This window comes from Phyllostomus hastatus, unplaced genomic scaffold (genome assembly GCF_019186645.2).
Source record: "Phyllostomus hastatus isolate PE091 unplaced genomic scaffold, TTU_PhHast_1.1 phas_scaffold_21, whole genome shotgun sequence".
Classification (NCBI taxonomy): Eukaryota; Metazoa; Chordata; class Mammalia; order Chiroptera; family Phyllostomidae; genus Phyllostomus; species Phyllostomus hastatus.
In genome coordinates, this window is record NW_025334017.1 from 18,137,387 (window position 1) to 18,158,248 (window position 20,862).

At 41.4% G+C, this 20,862-nt stretch overlaps 1 protein-coding gene across 4 annotated transcripts; it reads right to left on the reverse strand.

The window, feature by feature from the left end:
- Positions 1-5: 5 nt before the first annotated feature.
- Positions 6-19,496, reverse strand: CCNE2 (cyclin E2). 4 transcript variants are annotated; one of them, XM_045861145.1, is made up of 12 exons: positions 19,464-19,496; positions 13,302-13,337; positions 13,111-13,207; positions 12,970-13,026; positions 11,486-11,637; positions 10,415-10,550; positions 7,230-7,376; positions 5,404-5,499; positions 4,033-4,167; positions 2,321-2,432; positions 1,680-1,837; positions 6-1,258 (listed from the first exon to the last, which is right to left on the reverse strand). In XM_045861145.1, the coding sequence occupies exons 2-12, from the start codon at positions 13,313-13,315 to the stop codon at positions 1,133-1,135; spliced, it is 1,230 nt and encodes a 409-aa protein (XP_045717101.1). In that variant the 5' UTR covers positions 13,316-13,337; positions 19,464-19,496; the 3' UTR covers positions 6-1,132. The 4 variants fall into 4 exon arrangements, with proteins under 4 accessions (XP_045717101.1, XP_045717100.1, XP_045717099.1 ...); XM_045861144.1 differs by lacking the exon at positions 19,464-19,496 and adding an exon at positions 14,548-14,633; XM_045861143.1 differs by lacking the exon at positions 19,464-19,496 and adding an exon at positions 14,297-14,347.
- Between the last annotated feature and the right edge of the window lie 1,366 nt (positions 19,497-20,862).

Sequence of the window (20,862 nt, forward strand, 5' to 3'; positions counted from 1 at the left end):
ACAGGATAAACTAACAATCTAGTATAATTTGTTTTCTAATTCACTTCTGAGGCTGAAATTTCATTTAAAAAACATTTATGTAGAATTAGGTATTCTATATGTAGCAAGTTGTTATGTGAAGTTTATTTTGCTTTTGTTTTTTTAAATAAATAGGTTGCTGGGAGTTACACATTTAATACTTTTCCACGTTAATAGAAGTTTAGGTCAGGTGTTAAGCTTTATCACTTTGACACTGTCCTTAACTCATGTGGAAATTCCAAAAGGACCTTAACAGTTTTGCAAACATAAATAAAGCCTTAGTCACACTAAAGTTTTTTAAAAATCCTTAGGGATGCCTTAGAGTAATAAAGTGACTTTCTCATATAAATAGTTTCAAAGGGGACTTAAGGTTTTTTTCACTCAAATTGTGATATACAAAAAAGTTACTGTAAAGCAACCTGTATGTCAAAGACCCAAGTAGGAGCCACAACATGTATAATTTCTTTGGTATTCCCACTGTTTAGAGCACAGTTTAAACACCATGTTCTTCTAAGCCTTACAGGTTAAATACGTTATGGTAAGGCAAATACTCTAGTTAAAAAACAGATTAAAGTTTACCATTTGTAAAAATTCAAGTTTTATAATAGCTTGCTATAGCAGCTATGGATAAATTAGTCACCTTATTACAAAACTAAACTTTTGTAAACATTTAAATTTTATTTTCAAGAACCAAATTGCACTAAGCAATAGTATATCAATTTTGGGAATCTAAAAACTAGATTCAAGTACTCTATCACTTAATGTACCCTTTAAGGTAGCACTTGTCCAGAACTTGAATGAAAATTCCTGGTTGATCAAGATAAATGTAGTAACACTGGGTCAAAATATTTTTATAGCATAAGTTGTGGCTGGCTTCTGTCTAGTCACCTTGGGAATGAAGTCATCTTTGTAAACAAGTCCTGCTGTTGCTTTACACCGCTAACATAGGAATGGAACACATTTCTCCCGTAGTGCCAACTTTAAGTAGTTTTTTCAATCAAAGAATGGCAGTGAAATTTCTGAATTGGCTAGGAGAGTCAGCAGTATTTTCCTGTAAAATTTAGTAGTTCATTTTTATGACATTCTCCCCAGTACTCAGTCAATACTTGTCTGATTAGTTAGCTTCTTTATGTTTTCCCGGTGGTTTTTCAGTGCTCTTCGGTGGTGTCATAATACCTCCACTGCACACTGGTGACAACTGTCCCACCTTCCTGAAGGTGTTTATGTAATTTACTTCATCCTACACATGTGGAGAAATCATGCAGAGATTAATAGCTAAGGTAAAGTACTGCCTTAGTAAAATAAAGTCAAACCAGACTTTTGGATACTAATTTGAGGCTACTTAGGCCTAGTACAATGGTCTCTCCTATGTCTTTACAACTTGAATAGTCGTATTCTAGAGGTTCAGCCATTTGAACTGCTGTAACTATTTTTTAAAACTTAACCTGGACTACTGGTATTGATGTTAAGAAACTTCACAAATCTTGCTTTGACCTCAAAGTTACTTTATTAACTTTTCTGCATTTTGAAATCATTGTGCCCATTATAACTTTCTGTCCCCTTACCATCTTATATAACTGCCTGCACTATTATCCCATAGCATCCTTATTGTCCATTTCAGTGACTTGCTAGATGGTCCAACCCCCCCACAAGAAACATACCAGCATAGCCAGATAATTTGTATGTGTCTGGATATTGTGTCTGTCTTCCATAGAAATCTTCTTAAAAATTTTCAGCTTCACTGGACTAGTACTTTTAACTACATTGACAAAAGGCACCATCCAGTCTACACATTCAGAAATGCTGTCCCATTCCAAACCTAGACAGAAAAGGGTTAGCAGAATGTGAAGGTCACATCAGAAAGTATCTAATATATGCCTAATGAATTTGGTCCTGCTTTCAAATTTAAAGATAATTATTGTAAAACATTTTTAAAAAAGTTTTAGCAAGTCGAAACAGGTGACACTCAAACCATATTTATAATGTGGCTACTCTGAGGGAGAAAAAGACTTAGAACTTCTTAACCAGTACTTTCTACACGTGAAATTAAAATTGTCAAAACCCAAAGAACTCTTACAGCAGAGCTATAATCATGTTAACCTCAAATGGGTTTTAAATTCCATTTGATCTTTTTTGTTTGTGGATATACATTAAAGATTAGAAAGAACTAACAGAAAGGAAGGTAGTCACTCCACTGCTAAATGTTGTCCATTGAAATTGTAAATTGCTGTTTAGCAGCATGCTAAGTTCACAATAGTCTCTTTAAGGTTGTGAACAGGTAAGAAGGTAAATAATGTCTTACCTGAGGCTTTCTTAACGACATCAATAGAGGTAAAATGGCACAAGGCAGCAGCAGCCAGTATTCTGTAGTGGAACTCTAATGAATCAATGGCGAGAATACACAGATCTAAAAGCTAACAAAGGAAAAAAAGCAAACGTACAAGTATTTAGGAGAAGGGTAAGTATTATGTATGGCTACTAATTATCAGCTAACATTTTAGAGTGTGTATGATATGGACCACGTGCCAAGAACTGCTAAAACTAAAGGGATCCAAAGATAGATAAGCCACTACCCTGAACTGAAGGAAGTCTTAGGATTGTAGGTCAAAGTGAATACATGGGATTGTTACACATTGTGATGTGTACGAGTAGGAAGGGTACCTAATCCAGAGTGGGGAAGACGGGGTCGGGGGGGGGGGGTGTGGGGGGAGACTTCTGCTGCTTAAATGAATCTTAAGGACAAGGTAGCCAGGAAGATTGGGAGGTAGAGAGTGTTTGATGTATGGAAAAGAGCATTTGCAAATATCAGTGAGAAAGTATTACTTTCCATTTGAACTCAAGTAGTTCAGAACACCTACAGTAAAAATGAAATAAGGAGTAGCTTCATTCCTTATTTTAAAAAGAGTGGGGGATAGCTGCAGAGGCACAGCCTAGATTAGATCATAAAGGGTCTTTAAGAAGTCAGAACCTCTAGAGTTCTGATTATAGAAATTACTAGAAGATTTTAAATCAGGAAAGTTACATTTTAAGAACCATCTGTTAGACTACAATGAAGCAGATACACAAGAAGGGGACATGTTTCTAGACAGATTAGTTAAGAGGCAGTATAATCCAGGCAATAAGAGCTATAAAAGGGCTAGTTTTTCAGGGGCCTGAGGTGATAAAACTTAAATTTTGTTTGCTGCCCCTATTGGCACAGTGGAAAAATGAGTAGAAGAGCTGGAAATGAATTGTATACCTCTAGAAATGGCTTCTACATTGTTTATCTTATCAAAAATTTGCCCTCTATCAAAAGGGTATCTATGGCTGCTAATGAGAACCTGGGGTGTTGGGAATTCTGACAAAAAATATTAAGCCTTCATTGAAAAGTAATACAAAAGGAACCAATTTCAATATATTTACTGGTTATCCAGTTTTAGTGTTCACAATGTTTTGGCTAGATTTTCACATCCTACATAGAATAAAAATGTAGATTTCCTTCACTTACGTATGGCAGTTACAGCAGCCTTAAGATACTGTGAGAAGTAGACAGGAAAGAATGGTACCCTCCTTTAATTAGTTACTGTGTTGGAATATCTGTTATATGCTGGCCTAGGAAAGGTCATTATGAACCTAACGTTTTAAAAATTGTAACTAAGATTTTAATTCTAATGCATAAAGTAGGTATCCTGTGTATTCAAATACAAAAGTAAGAATCTCATAGAATAATTTCATACCCTTATAAACCTTAAAGACAGCTGACTTAAAAATACCTTTCCCCATTTTATATCCAAAAGAGGTATTTAATCTATTTTGGACTCATAGTTAAAAACTTGTTTTCTAGAATTATTAAGCAACATAAATATTGGGGACAGAATTTTATGCACCAGAAATTTTACTGTAGTCAGTGGAGTAAATTTAATTCATCATGCTATCATTTTGTTGATTGGCCTATTTAAGATGATAAATACACTGAAGAAAACCTGTAATTAACAATAACATTGGCATCCATTCAATAACAATGTCAATTAATACCTGAGCTATCTGAATGAACTTTTCCTGAGAATACTGAGGTAGAAGAACTTTTGGAGCATCTTTAAGAGCATCAACTTGTAGGAAGAGATTTAGCCAGGAGATGACTGTTACAGGACAAAGTTCCCATTTTAAAGCCTGTTAATGAAATTAAAATGCTTGTTAGTAAATGTAGGTACACAGACACCACATTATGTAGCTACTTTCTTTACTAGTCATTTCAGAAACTCTGCTTTTGGCTTATATCTTCCTAGTTTTATTATTCTGACCCCTTTTATTTTTATTGTAGGCATTTATAGATAACCTCACAATCTAAAGTTGTGTTTTATAGCATATTAGTGACATAGACCCCTTTATTATTCTCTGGTTGTCTTAGTCATTTACAAAGTTTGTTCAGCTTATTTTTAATTGTAATTTCTTGCAGCCCACGGTCTTCCAAATTTGTTCTCTACTCTATTACAACTGCCCTTTTAGTTGTGTTCAGTGACTCCACGCTAATTCCTTTCAGATCTTACAATAATTGATTCTAGACTTTTTCTTCCTTTCTGTGACTTCCAAAGACTTCTGGTCAAAGGTAAAAGTTAAAAAAAAAAATCCTAATTGATATCTTTCCCTCCATGAAGTCCAAAATAATTGAGAGAACAGAGGGTCTTAACACCTGTAGAGCTGCCCAGATAATTCCATCTTCTCTTTACATCCTCTTGTAACTTATAATATGTACAGTTTATAATTTATAAATTAAAGTCATATTGATTGGGTTTTCTTATATATCCTATTAATAAACCCATGATGTTCATATTTATTAACATGTTTTCTAGTATCTTGCATTCACTCTTTAATCTCTAACTGAACATACTTTTATTACATACTTTGTAATAAATAAACTGAAAAAAATGAACATACTTTGTAATAAAGTATGTAATACTTTTGATTACATACTTTTATGCTTCTCTCTGCTACTTTTCTATTAATAGCCCTTTCTTTGCATATAGAAAAAAATGCAGTGAAATAATTCTCATTCTCTTCTCTGTTGGAAGGAGGGGACAGTAATTAAGTTTTGAGAATTCTCTTATATGTACAAGATATGCTAACTACCAAGTATTTATATGCTTTGAAAGTGTCCTTAATCACTCTTAAATTAAGAAAGTAGTATATTCTTAGTATAGAAACTTGAAAGATGAAGAGAAATAGAGATTACAGGTTAAGTAAATTCCTTTCTCACCCATACCATTGTCAGTATTCTGCATTAGCCTCTTAGGACTAGTTCCTAATACTAAAACATCAGTTTTGATTACTTGCATTGTAGTCTTTGACATTCGGTGATAATTACTGTTACTGAATTGCAACTAGAAATAATAAAGATACTATTATTACCTTTAATATAATGAGTTCCATCCTTAAGATATCCTCTTCACTGCAAGCACCATCAGTGACATAAGCAAACTCTTGGAGCTTAGGAGCATAGATTTCCTTTAAAATGAATTTTAACATTAATATTAAGCACTTTTGAGATTGAGATGAAAACAAAAGCTATAAACAAAGCACCTACAGTCTTCATTTTAAGGATAGCTTCACAAAGTGATTATAAATCTCAGTAAAATAATCATACAATAAAACAACCTTACATTTAAAGATATTTTTCATTTGTAGGTCTAAATTAGCCAACCATATTGATTAAGACTTCTTTTTCTTTTTTTAGACTTATTTTTCATAGAATTGATCTTGAATTTTAGTTAATAAACAATAGTATTTTAACCAGTCATTTCAGTTGACACACAAAATGCCAAACTTGTTTTAAGATTGCCTAGTATGCTGATCAGAATAAAACGAAACACTTAATAAGTTGTAGAAACTCAAAACATTTCCTTTACCCTAATACAAAAGTATGGTTTATCAAAAGATATCTTGTGCAGTTTGGCTGATGGCAGGTTTGCTTTAACAGTCCAAAGAACAACAACTAGAATGATCAAAGGAGTAGGAGTAAAGCCTGCCACAGATGAGAACAGGCTAAAGATCAAGATTTCAGTCTAGTGCCCTGGCCGGGTGGCTCAGATGATTGGAGTGTCATTCCGTGCACCAAAAGGTTGCAGGTTTGATCCCAGGTCAGGGCACATCCCTAGGTTGATGGTTTGATTCCCAGTCAGGACACTTAACGGGAAGCAACCAATTGATGTTTCTTTCTCCCTTCCTCACTCTGTCTCTAAAATCAGCAAACATACCCTCAGGTGAGGATTAAAAAAATAATAAAAATTTAAAAATTATTTAAAAAAAGATTTGTCTAGAAAGACTATCTAACAAACTATGATTTCAGGTAAGAACAGACTCAAGACAAACTTATTCACCATGTTTGGCAGATTTGGGGGATAGCCCTGAAAGCTCAGAAGGTAAATTTGGGAGAAAAAGAATACACTTAAGGAAATTAAGGCATGATTCAGTTCTCCTATTCTCCAAATACGGGCTTCAAAAGTTGGTGGTACTAATGATATTCATAATGTATTAAGAAAAGTATATTGAGATTGTGTGAAGGAAAATCTCAGGCAGTAAAGGGATTGCCTTCTATCCCAGCATCACTATCAGATGCAAAAATATTAGGCTGCATATAGACCATTATTCTAACCCAAAAAGCATTTCATTTGATTGGTTAGTCAGTTTTCAGAGACCATTCTATTGAATCCAAGTGCCGTAGTTAGGTATATGGGGACAGTATCAGTCTATTTAATTCAGCAGAATGAACCATTGAACATTGCACCTAGGTATTTATCCCGGACTCTAAACCAGGGACTTATAATAGGCTTAGATACTAAAACGGAACTATGATATTTATCTTTTTTTTAATATTCCATCTTTGTTTTTGTTTTTTTTTAAAGATTTATTTATTTTTAGAGAGGGAGGAGAGGGAGATAGAGAGAAACATCAATGTGCAGTTGCTGGGGGCCGTGGCTTGCAACCCAGGCATGTAACCCTGACTGGGAATAGAACCTGCGACACTTTGGTTCGCAGCCCGCACTCAATCCACTAAGCTACGCCAGCCGGGGCTATGATATTTATCTTTATATCCAAATCATAATAAAAAGAATGTATTAAAAAACCACTCATCTTTCTGAAAGAGTTAATACCAAAGTAGTGTTTTCTGGGATTAATGTGTTGATTTTAAAAACCGGATAGGTAAATATGTCTCTAGATAAACTCTGAGAACTTACCTCAAGTTTGGAAGCAATGAATAATGAGGTAATTCCAATGAGTTGAAGCATATTTTTATTTATATCCTTTTGTGTCAACATAAACCTATCAAAAAAGTCTTGTGCAAGATAAAATGTTTCTCTATGAAGTGTGTATACTTCACATACCTAGACAAGAATCCAAAGATTTAAATATTATTGTATGAATTTCTTCAAATTAGAAAGTTATATTTTAGCATTCTGACTTTAAAATACTTTCATAAGCCCAACTTACCAAAGCTAAGATTGGGGATACAAATGACATGCACAGATAGGATGAACAAATCTATTACCACCCTCATTTTATAGTTTTTTTTATTTTGAATTATTGTTCAAGTACAGTTTTATCCCTTTTACTCCCATTCCAGCCCGCCCTCATTTTATAGTTTTTTTTCACATGGACTTAATTACTGTATTTATTCCTAGATACATTTACACTTTTACTGAGACCTTTTTCTGTTAATTTTCTAATTGTTTATTGCTAACAAATGCGTAAGTTTTCATGCTTAGTTTGTATTCTTATTCTAATAGTTCCAACTGATTCTTTTTATCATTACAGGTAGACATTTAAAAAAAAACTGTAATAGTGTTCCTTTCAGTGTTTTTATGTCATTTATATCTCATGTTTTACAGCACTGGCTGAACTTGTAGAAAACTGAATGAGTAACATTGGTGATAGGCAGAGTCTTTTACCTGTATCTTATTTTGGATTACAATGGGAGTTCCCCTAATGTTTCATTATTGTTATTACTATTAATAATAAATGCTATCTCTCATTTTCACACTCGTTATAGGGAAAGCTTTTGATTCCCAAAACTCCATGAAGTAGGGGCTATTATCCCCATTTTGAAGATGAGGGAACAGGGACAGAGGTTCTGGTAAGGAAATCTATTCACAGTTAATTACATATTTGAATATCAAGGATGGATACTGAATTTCAAATCTTCTGTCTATTGAAACCTTACGATTTGAACTATTTAGGTAATAAGCTAGGTAATAAATAGTTTAAACTATTAAGGTAATAAATCAATTTCAAATACTAAACCATTTTTTAAATGCTCAAAGAACACAGGGTTGGGCAAACGTAGGTTTCCAGTTGTGAGTACATGAAAGTTTATTCTTGTATTATTCATTGTTGTACTGTAAATGTACTTTTACCACACCCTGTGTACTGGGACAAAGTAGAGTTTAACAGTTGGATTTATTTTGTTATATTCTCTACAGTTTTGCATATATGAGGAGGGACCCCAAAAAAACCCCTAGGATTTATTTATAAAAAATTGTGTATATACTTTTACATGTTTAAACTTCAGTCACCTTCAAAATACCATATTTTTTGCTGTGTATAAATGTGTACTACTTTGCCCAAATTTCTGAGGGAAAAATAACGATGTGCATTATATATGAGTAGTACTAATTGCATACCTATATACTATAAAGTGAAAGTTTCTTTCCTGAAAGTTTGGGCCAGAAATGTGCATGTACATTATACATGGGAGCACATTATATATGGCAAAGTATGGTACTCTCCGTTTTAGGGAATACACCTATTGAGACTTTTTCCCACTTCTTAAAACAGTTTTTGAACTCATCAACTTTGATGCCTTTTAGTGCTTCTGTCATTTTTTGTTTCACCTCTTCCATATCAGCAAAACATTTTCCTTTGAGGATTTTTTCATCCAGGGAGACAATAAAGAAGTTGCTCAGGGCAAGGTCTAGTGAATAGGGAGGGTGGGGCACAGGGGTCACACCGTTTTGGTCAAGAACTGTGCCCTGGTTGGTCTGGTTCAGTGGTTGAATGCCGGCCTGCGAATCAAAGGGTTGCCAGTTTGATTCCCAGTCTAGGGCACATGCCTGAGTTACAGGCCAGGTCCCCAGTAGGGGGCCTGGGAGAGACAACACATTGATCTTCCTCTCCCTCTTTTCCTCTCCCTTTCTCTGTCTTAAACAAACAAACAAACAAACAATCAAAAAACTGCTAAGTGGTGTGCTCGTAAATCATCCATTATGAAATGGGCAAACATGTTGAGTCTTCAAAAAAAATTCACTGAGGCCGCATGCAGCCTCTCACAACAATGCCCACTGATACACTGCTACAGATGAGTTCTTAGAACACTTGCCTAGCAGGGGAAGCCTGCACTACAAGGGACCTGCCATTCTTGGGGGGTTGTCCCCTTTTGTATAATATATTTAAGAGAAAATAGGAATAAATTTGATAAAAATTAACATAAAAAGATAGAATCAACATAATTGTGCTTAAATTGCTTCCTAGACACTAGACATTTAGAGAAAATCAAAACCCAACCACCTTCTTATACCCATGTGATTGAAATACACCCCTTTCTACTCAGAATAAGGAATTAAGATGATGTGACTCAAAAGGACATTTTGTAGTCTTAAAAACTTTTCTGAAGAGCTTCTGACAGATCTATTCTGCCATGTATTACTCCACCAAAAAGCCTATAGTTGTTCTTCCTTAGAATACATCAGATATCTGTATCTGTTAGAAATAGGGAACTACAGAGTAAAAATCATTTTGTCTTCAACATAAGTAATCACTTCCTCAATAATACTTTATTATCCAGAGAAAGGGAATGGGCTTAAAGAAGAAAGTTCTGGCATATATCTTTAGAGACTTCATGGTCACTATTATCCCTTGAGGTCACTGGTACGGTGTATTTCTGAAAGGAATAGAGGTACATAATAAAGGGAGGCTACACAGAGCCTAGAGGGCTTAGGGCTTCTGGATATTCAAAGCTTTATTGTTTAGGACAAAGATATCAGGGCTGTAAATCATAATTTGATTTTGGTGATACAGAAAAGGATTTTTGAAGTCCTTGAAGCCTAGTCCTGTTCTTCCACTTTGCGTAGCCTTGTCAACCATATATTCTGTTCATCCTGAATATCCTCAGCACCTAGAACGATGCCTGGTACATAGCAATACCAGATACCTTGAATTCTGAATTGGGTTTGGGTTGTATGGGACATAATGGCTGTGTCCTCATGACTTTACTCTTAGAGACAGTCATTGTCCATTGTGCTACCATCAACAACAGCAAGTATGACCTTCCCCCCCAAAAGTTGGCTGCTGCCATGGAAAATACATTTATGCTTAAATATTTTCTTCCATCATACAGAGACAAGAAGTTCATATTGCTGGAACATACCTCTAAAAGCCAGTCTAGAAGTATGGACCTCATCTGTGGTTCCAGGTCAGAATGCAGAACTTGAAAATGTTTGTCATGAACATACCGGCTCTCTTTCTTTAACATGTTTAGCCAAACATCCTTTGAACATCCCCAGCTAGAGGAAAGAGGTTGAAAGAAAGAATTAAGCTATCTTTTTTACATAGAAAAAAACTCAACTTTAAGATGCTGAAATCCAACCTTCAATTAGAACTTGGAAGGAGAAGCTCTTAAACTAAGGAAAAATTGCTACCTTAACTTTTAGAGACCATTTATTTGGTCTCTAAACCAAAAGTATGAAAAAGTAGAAGCCTGAAATTATACAGCAAAAACTTGGATTATGATAACCTAAATTGATAGGTTTCAAGAGTGTTTTCTAGTCCCCATTTGTTTATAATTTATAAGGTTCCTATTTAAGATAACCATGTTTTCTCAAGAAAAATACTAAAAAGGTAAGTATTTAAAGCATATGATCCCAGTAGCGACAAGTCTCATATCACCTCCAAACAGGTCATAGTAGAGTCACCTACAGTGGGGGTAAGGTAAGACTGAGTATGGGGGAGGGGAAAGATTGATAAGTTTGAATGTCTGAGTCCCTTAATTTGCTTATTAAAGCCAAATATAAATTATTACACTAGATGTTTTGTACAAGCTGTACTTCCTAGTGCTAGTCATTAATTAGAAAAAAGATGAATAGACCTTACTAAGCTTGGTAAGAAATAAATGGTTTTGATATATCAAATAGTAATACTGTACATATTAAAATGTTTATATCTTAAGAATTTAGATAAATTAGTTAAACTCCTTTAAAAAGGTGATTCAGTTCTTACAAGGCTTACAGTACTCAGCAAGCAAATGAAAATAACTGTGTAGAATCAATGTTTTAAATTCCCCTATCATTTGCAAATAGCACTACTCAGATTATAAATGTTTAAATATTACTAAAGAAAGCATTTTTACAAGTTTTTCTCATGAAAACAAAAAATAACATAGTGCCATATATGACATTAGTACAATTTTAATCTGACATTAAATTGCTGAAATTTTTCTTACCTTAAATCAGGCAAAGGTGAAGGATCAATAAAAAGATTTTTAAATCTGTAATTTGTAAATCTGGAGAAGTCACTTGTTCCTATTTCTTTGTGGGGTGTTTCAATGATAATGCAAGGACTGATCCCCCCAGATAATACAGGTGGCCAACAGTTCTGTCATTTAAAAAAATGAAAAGAATATTTGTGTAATAGGAAACCAGCTTTTGTCCGGGATCTTTCATAAATGGAAGCTAACATTTCTAAAGTCTTTAATTTCCCCCAAACACCATTAGCTAACATGCTGGCAATGTAGTTTAACAAGCTGACATTTATATTTTATAAATCAGTCATATCAGTCTTCATAAAGAGGGACCTTGGCCAGGTAGCTCAGTTGGTTAGAGCATTGCCCGATATGCCAAGATTGCCGGTTTTATCCCTGTTCAGGGTACATACAAGAGTCAACCAATGAATATAAATAAATGCGCACATACAAGAGTGCATTAATAAATGGAACAATATATCAATGTTTTTTCTCTCCCTCATTTGTAACAGCTCTGGCTGGTGTGGTTCAGTGGGTTGAGAGCCAGCCTGTGAACTGAAAGGTCTTGGGTTCAATTCTCAGGGCACATGCATGGGTTGCAGGCCAGGTCCCCAGTAGGGGGCATGGGAGAGGCAACTGATTGATATTTCTCTTGCACATCGAAGTTTCTCTCCCTCTCTCACCCCATCCCTCCCCCTCTTTCTAGAAATGAATAAATTTAAAAAAATCTTTAAAAAGAACAGGATGTTTTAGACAAAATACAAGACATCAGATATTGAGAGAGGGAAGGAATCAATACATTTGTAGTCAGATACTAGTAACTTTTAGAATTATAAAATTGAAATGCTTCTTCTGTGTTTATAAGTAGTGGCAAGGGCACCTTGTTTTATAAAAGCCCCCCTCCTCCAGTTAATCCTGTTCTGATACTTGAGATTACTTGAGGGCAACACCTTAAAAATAGAATCAAGTGGAATCAATTACTTAACTACTACCTAAAGCACCCTTTCCGCAATCGGTGTTGGTTTCAAAGAGAACCACTGTCTGAAGCGTTTTATTTACAACTCATAAGAGAAAATGGTAGCCAGGGCTGGGGGCCAGTCTGTCAGTGACCTCACATCCTATTTATGCCCCAAGGAGCAGCTATTAGGGCCCTCCGCTACGGTGAGCGGGGAACAAAGAGCAGTGCATTGGACAGACTTGGCAGGCGCTGGTGCGCTAGGCAGCTCCAAGACTGGGGAAATTTACAAAGAGGAACCAGCTGCTTGACGGCAAACTACTCTGCAGCTGTAAGTAGGATGAAGGCACACACAAACCACCCTTAAAGGAGGCGCCCTCTCCCTGCTGACCTCTAGAGGCATCAAAAGTAAAAGTGTCCAGAAGAACCTTTCTAGTGAGTGCAAAGCCAATCCTAGTCTTCCTCGTCCTGCCTGTTTTCCCCCAACCCGCCGAGGCCAGGTCTGCATTACCCTAATCTCATACTGTTGTTTCTTGGCGACCTTCTCCTCTTTTCTTTTTTTGACATCCTGAGAAACAGAAAAGACTACTGTTAAACTAAGGTCCCAGCAAGCAAATTTCCTCTCGCTTTTCCCTCTCTCCCCTTAACTCACCTGGGCTGTTTTTCTCTTCTTGGCCTGAATTATCTGGGCCTCTTGGGGGGAATCAGTCTGGCTGGCCTGGGACTGCTGCTTAGCTTGCAAACGGCTACTGTGGTGGATTTTTAAAAAGAAAGTTTAGTAAGTCATGCGTTTCAAAGGCAGCAGCTAACATTAAAACTTATCTCCAAGACAAATGATGTTACCTGCGTCTTGACATTCTCTTCAAGTGTATGAAACCTCTGGAAGGGAGAGAGGAAACCGGAGTCAAATACACTGCCATCCATGTTCTCCTAGTGCCAATCAGACACTGATTCAGAGGTTACAGCTAAGCCTCTCAGGAGATGGCCTGAGCCATTCTACCATGCCGTCCGGCACTATATTAGTTATCTACTGGTATTAATTTTGGACACATGCTTGCGTTTCCTGAACTTACTGTGCAGCCAGGACGCGAGTTTTCAAATAGTTACAATGCACACCCCAATATCCCGAATGCGCATGAAAGGAGATCCCCCCCTAAATGGGTCTTCTCTGCATCCTCCACCCTCTCCACAGGACCCTCGAGTGGGGCTTAGACAGCGCTCCCACTCTCCACCCCTGCATCTTGGATGAGCCGCGGAGCGAGGGGGTTGTGGAGGCAAAATGCCGTGGAGAAGCCGGTTCCGCGCCAATTTGGAGAGCAGCGGTGGCGGGGAAGCAGGGGGCGGAGGGAACTGAGACTTGTGTCACGTCCTTCAGTCTCCTTCCCCTCCTTCCCAGCCCCACACCGGGCCCTGCTCGTCGCTTAGAGGGGGTACCAGGACCCCAGCTCCAGATGAGGGTGACGATGAAAGAAAGGGCTAAAGACGAGGAAACTTCTGGTCGGGGAACTTTATTCCCGGTGGAGGGGTCCCAGACACCCATCCTCTCCCACAGGATAGCTCCCCAAATGGGGGTGGGAGAGAGAAGCCCGTAGGATGAGAGGCTTTTCCGTGGCCCGACACTCGCGGGCAGCCCTCCATTCCCCTTCGCTTCCCCGACCCCCTGCCAAAGGTCCTGACAGGGACGAACTGCGGGGACCCATCCTCACCAGCCGTCTAGATCTCAGCCCTCCCACCTTTCCTCCCTCAGGCTCCCGCCCGCGGAATGAAGCAGCAGGGCTCGAGGGCTGCTTTTTTCCCTCCCGCATCCCCCGCCCCCCCCAAGCCCAGCGACTCCTCACCGCCAAACCCGCTACCGCTCGGCTCTCAGCTGGCGCCGGCGCCAACCCAATATATAGGCCGGCCGAGGCCCGCCCCGCACGCATGCGCTTCAGACTGACACTTCAGCCAGCGCGCTTCGCTCCCTCGCGCGCCCTCGCGGCTACCTCTCAGGCCCGCGCGCGCGCTCGGCCTCGGCCCGCGCCTGCCCTTCCTAGGGGGACGTAGATGTCGCCCCGACCCTCAGTCTGCGGCCACCTGCGCCCCACTTCACCTGCCTACGCTGCCCGCCGGCGGAGGGAGTCTTTCAGAAGCTCCTCCTCCGTGGCCCGGCTCCCCGCCGCTAGGCTTCTGCACCTCCCGCCAATCTGTTCCTGCTCCCTCCCGCCCTCAACTCCCAGATCCTAAAGGTGTCAGGCCGTGGCTCATCTCCGGCGAACGACCAAGTGGAAGCGGCTTAACAAACACAGAGGGACTAGGATTTGGCCATCCTGTGGCGCACGCAGGCCATTTGGCTACGGCCGAAAGGAACCCGTTTTGTTCAAAGAGACCCGGAGACCCAGAGGACCGCCCCTGAGGGGGGAGCGCGGGCCAATGGGAGGCGAGGACGCCAGCACAACGTGGAGCGGCAGCAGAATGTAAACACAACCCGGCACTCGGCGGGCCACTGGTCCCCGCGCGCCACTAGTGCCCCGGTGCGCCACACATCTGGCCCCGGGGCCCACCGGGGGGCCGCTAGTGGCCACCCTGGGCAGCTATGCTCAGGGATGCCCATCTTGCACCTTGCTCCAGCCAGCCGACCCAGGTATGGCTCCACCCTGTTTTCCCGCTCCCTGCTCTGTAGACTCGCTCATCCTCCCCGTGGTTGGGTCACTCTGCACCCTGCCGCCCTGACCGTGTTCGGCGCCTTCCCACGCTATAGGCCCCGCGCAGGAAATGTTCGCGCCTTGTCACGCTCTCCCTTCCTCTTTTCCTACTCTCCAATTCCGGGACTCCCAAGAGTAAAACACCCTTCCGGAGCGGGGCCTGGGGTGGTAGTGTCCCTTCCCCACGAGCGCAGCTTCTTTCCCAGGGCCCGGCCCACAGCGGAGAGCGGTCTCTCCACGTGCAGGCTCTGGTCTACCCGCCGCGCCCCGCCCCACCGCGGTCTACGCGCCCTGCGGAGCCCGCGCGAGCGGCTAGCGCGGGAGGCAGCCCGCCTCCGAGCTGTAATGGGAGGAGCCGGGTCCGAAGCATTTCGTTCTCTTCGACCCTCCTATCTAAATTTAGGGTCCCCCGGCAACCTCTATTAATGCCCCCGCCCCACGACTGGACATCTCCAAGGAGGACTTGTCGATGATACTTCGCAAACAGGGTTTGCGGCGGGACCTGTAGGGCAGGAGCTGCCAACAGAAACAAAGACTCCTGGAGTGCAGGAGCTGTGCGAAGGCTCCCCGGGACCCAGGCAGCTCCGGGCAGACCAGGGCCAGCCGCGTTTGTCTCTGTGCCCTGGCTGCAAGTGAGTTGCAGGAGAGGGCCCGGGAGACGGAGCCGCTGGGGTGGCCGGGGTTCGCGGCGGAGGCGGGAGCCCTTCCCGAGATGCACCTGGAGGCGGCGGCGGGACCCGCCCGGGGTCTCCTCCCCGCTCCTTCTGTGCTGCACTGTGTGTGCGGGCCTCGGAACCCATAAAGAACGAGTGCTCTTGGGCTTTTAGGCCACGGACAGCTCTCCTTTTCCCCATTTTCTTTTTCGTGTCTTCCAACAGTCTAGTGACACCGCCAAAGTGACGGGCTTGTCCCCAAATTTACGAATGAGGAAGTAGTGAGCCCTGCCCAAGGTGACAGAATCAGAAGATATCAGAATCTTGTCAGACCCAAGAAACTGCATACCATTTGTAATTCTTACGATTACTCTGTCGTTCGGAAAGGAGTTGCATCCCTTTTACAGTCACCGAAAATGCTGTTACGGTGTAAAACTTAGAGATCTGACAGCATGATGTTAAGAAAAATAAAAGGACCTTGACGCGAAAGGGCACTGGTTTGATTCCCGCTCAGGGCGCCTGCCTGGGTTTCGGTATGGTCCCGGTTGGCAGTGGGAGGGCAGGGCGAGTAGGAGAGGCAACCGATCTGCTTCTCACTCACATCATGTTCACCTGTCTCTCTTTCATCCTCCCTTCCCCCCTCTCTAAAAACAAATAAAGTTTTAAAGAAGAAAAGGGAGGTCTTCGCGCTGAACCTAAGCAGAAATGGTCATCTGAATGAGTGAATTTGATATTCTGAACACCAGGGATGTCGACTAACATTTGTAGAATTAATCTTAGAGTACTGTATTCCCAGCATTGGGCTAACTAGTAAGTTACTTGAAAACAAGACACTGAAGTTAGAAATGTACTTTGGTCAATGCCCTTGACTATGAAGTGCAGTGCAATCCTAGTAAAGGAGAAATTAGAAACACGCCCAACAGGGTGACTTCTGCCCTGTTACAGGTACCTGGTCAGTGGTCAGGCGAGATCAGACAGAACCTGGGCTTGCCTGTCAGTTGGATTGAGGTTATAATCCTGCTCTGCTGCAAGTTACCAATTTTTCTGAGCATTGGTTTACTCTAAAAAGGATACAACACCACACTCATTCCAAGGGTTGCTTTAAAGATCGCATTTGATAGTGCGTATAGAGACTCTTGCATATCTAACCTGTCACAGAGCAGATGTGAGCAGATATGAACTCTTGGCTCTCCTGCCCCCCCCCCCCGCCATTACCAGTTTATACCCATAGAAATTAAGAAAAAACAAAAAGCTGAGTTATAAAGTTACTGTTTTCCAGAGTTTTGTTCATGTAGTCAGCCTTTTCGGTATCTATTTTAGGCACCATCATTCAATATGTTATCTGTGTTTTATATTTTTATATGTTTATTTTTAGCTCCTCTTTTACCACTCATGTTAGTTTTAAAATTCACTTACTTTGAAATGTACAAAATTCCTATATACTTGTAGTAATTATAGAAATTTTGGCATTTTCTAAAGTATGTTTCCCCCATTATACAAACAAAGTTAAAACACTGTGGTATATAACTAGTGCTTTAATTTTCAGAAGAAAAGGGGAAAAAACCCTGGAACATTCTTAGGGTCACAGGTTTTTTAAAAATTAGGCCCAACCCATTTATTTCTTGCTTCTGTGCATTTTTACCTCTTCTGTGAAGCCTCCCCAGACTGCTTCCTCTGTGGTTATGATCACCTCACTGGGCAATAATTGCCTATTAAAATGTCTTGTATTTCCAACATGTCTTGTATTTCCGACTAGGCCTTGGACCTCGTTTTGTCCATCTTTTAATAGCCAGGACCAAGCAGGTCAGAGGCATACATAGTAGGGACCTTGGTAAATACTGAGTTGAATGATGCATAGGATATCCTGTAATGGAACTTTTCATTCTCTATGGTTAGAATGATGGATGGTAGAATTATTCCTAATTAGTTATAAAATTTTAAAATAAATCAACTATTTTTTAAAAAAGTTTTAGATTTACAGAGAAATCGAGCAGGCAGACCAGCGCTTCCGTCCACTTTTCCACCCGCCGCCGACACTTCACAGTCTCCCCTATTCTGGCATCTTACCTCAGTGCATCTTAACTGCAGGCATCTTACCTGCAGTTAGTACCATGTGGGCCAGTGCTGATGCATCATTGACAAAAGTCCATACTTTGTTCCCGTTTCCTTAGTTTTACCCTAATGTCTTCTTGCTGCTACAGGATTCAAACATCACACTTACAAGTCCTGCCTCCCTAAGGCTCCTCTTGGCTGTGACGGTTTCTCAGGTTTCCCTTGTTTTTGTCGTTGGTGACAGTTTTGAGGAACTGACCAATACCTGCTGGCCAAGTATTTTGTGGGATTCCTTTCTGCTGGGATTAGACTGAGGTTATGGGTTTGGAGGAGGATGATCACAGAGGTAAAGTGCCATCTTCCTCACTTCCTATCACGGTTACATACTGTCAACACAGTTTATGACTGTCGATGTTGACCTTGATCACCCGATAGTGTTTGCCAGGTTTCTCCATTGCAAAGTGATCCCCCCTTTTTCCATTCTATACATTTTGGAAAGAAGTCACTGCACAGCCCACAGCTAAGGGGTGGGGAGTTATGTTCTTCCTCCTTTAGGATGAACTATCTATGTAATTTATTTGGAATTCTTCATGGGAGATTTTTTCTCATTTGGTTAAACTTGCTTATTATCCGCCTTACCTACAATACATTTATAGAAAAAAATTCTTCCAAATTTTAAGTACCCATTAGATTATTCCTTTTATTGACTCATCAAAGACATTTTTCAGTAAACTGTCTTTTTTTTTAATGGTGAGTGACGGGACAGTGGCTACTAATACAGCATGGAGCCACCACCTTGATCTGTGCTAGGCACCAGCAGTTTGCACTACCCTGCATTTGCTGTATCACAGCATCGATAACACAGTGAAACACACAGCTGTCTTAATTTTATTGCCAAAATAGTTTGGGCCTTGTGGTCCCCCAAAAGAGTCTTTGGGACCCCCAGAGGTCTACACCTTGAGAACTGCAGATCTAGTTTCCAAGCTAGAATGCTGGAAGTCATCTTAATCGTGTCTGTCTTCCCTTTGCCTGAGCTCTGTGATCGTAGTTAGCACTTTCTGAGTAAGATGATGCACTGCGCTCCACTCTAAGCTTTTCCAGTGCATACACTCCACCAACACCAGGAGGCAGGTGCGATTGCTGTCATCACCACTTTTCCAATGAGGAAGCTGAGGCACAAATGTAATTTGCCTGAGACCCACACTGGGAGTCTGACTCTGGCACCCCTGTGCTGTACTGTCTCCCGTTACCATGATATTTCCAGATGAGTTATCTATTTTTCCCCCTCTGCCTTAGTTCAGGACTCCAATCTTTCTTCAGTTGGTGCAGTAATGGTTCCTGGGGTTAAAGGCCAAACCCCTGAACACACAAAGCCTCTTGCACCCAGGAAGTCTAACTGCCTGCTCTTTTTTTCCACACCCCTGCCCTGCTCACTGGGACCTTTGCACCTGCACCTCTCATTCTCCACTCAGCTAACTCCAATGTATCTGTGAATACTCAAACACCACCTCCTCTAGAAAGCTGTCCTGCCCCACACTGAGGTAGGACTCTCCTTTATACTCCTCCCTGCCCTGCTACTCCCCTCCCTGCACTACGCATGCCTCTCCCACTGCCCTTACCAGGCTGCGGGAGCTTCAAGGGCTGGGGCTGCCTCACTCATCACTGGAACTCTCATGCCTGGCTGACCACAGCTCCCTTTGTGGGACGAACAGAAGGCCACAGAGTTGTGCTCACTGGGAGTGGCCCTTATAACCAGACCCTTGGAAGAGCTTTGCAGCTGGCACCTTGGAGGGATCAGCAGGGTCACAGCTGATCGCTTCCCTCTAGGGTGAGAGCAGTCCCTTGCTTCTGGGACGCCAAGCAGTCTAGGCCCCCATGGCTGGAGGGGTAGGGACTTCAGACAGAAGGCCTCTTAGGATATGAGAGCTTTAGAGTGCACCCTTGATGTGGTGGGTCCAGCGCCCTCAGGGTTCATAGTGCTCCACCGTGTGGAGAAATTACAGGGATAAATGGGAAGTTCTGGAAATCCAGAAGCTCTGGGTAGAGGTTGAAACAGGCAGGAGGGTGCATGGTGGATCAGCTGGCTCTGGGCCAGGCACCGTGCTTGTTCACTGAGGGACATGGCAGTTAACAAGAAATGAGCCCTGTTCAGAAGACCTTGCTTTCTGTTGAGGTAGAGGACAGAGGATACCTGTGTAACAAATAACTATCATTAAGCACCATGGATGAGATCAAATGAGGTAACAAGATAGAGGGGACTACTTTAGCTGTAGAGGGTAGGGAGTTATCTGGGAAGGACGAAGAGGGTATTTCATGTAGTAATTTAGCACACACTCGGACATAGCAGTGAAGCAAACAAAGATTTCTGCCCCCTCAGAGCTTAGTTCTGGTGGAAAGGGCATAGAAAACAGAGAAACATGTGTCAGAGAGTAATGAGAAGGAAGAGGGAAAATAGAAGCAGCGTAGGGATGCGATGGGAAGTGCTGTGCTAGTTGCTTAGGGAGGAAGAGCAGTCCAGGCAGGGGGAGAGTGCGTCCGCAGGAGCTTGGCATATTTAATGAGCAACAGAGAGGTCAGTGTGGCTGGAACACAGTGAACAAGGAAGAGAGTAGGAGGAGAGGCAGCAGGAGGGAGCAGTTTAAAAGATGGGTGTGTGGCCCTGGCTGAGGAGCTCAGTGGCTTAGAGTGTCATCTGATACACCAAGGTTGCAGGTCCCATCCCCTGTCAGGGCACACACAAGAATCAACCAGCGAATGCACGGATGGGTGGAATGACAAAATCGATGTTTCTCTGCCTCATATTTCCCTGTCTCTATCTCTCCCCCCCTCTAAAATCAATGAATTAAAAAAACAAAAACAAACAAAAAAAAAAGAAGAAAAGATCATTGTGTGGGCTGTGTGGAGAACAGACTCCAACAGGGAGAGCAGGTAGTGTGGTCCAGAGGGAAGGTGATGGTGGCCTGGAACAGGGTGGGGTGCTGGGGCTGAGGAGAAGTGGACACCTTCGGGATATTGTTG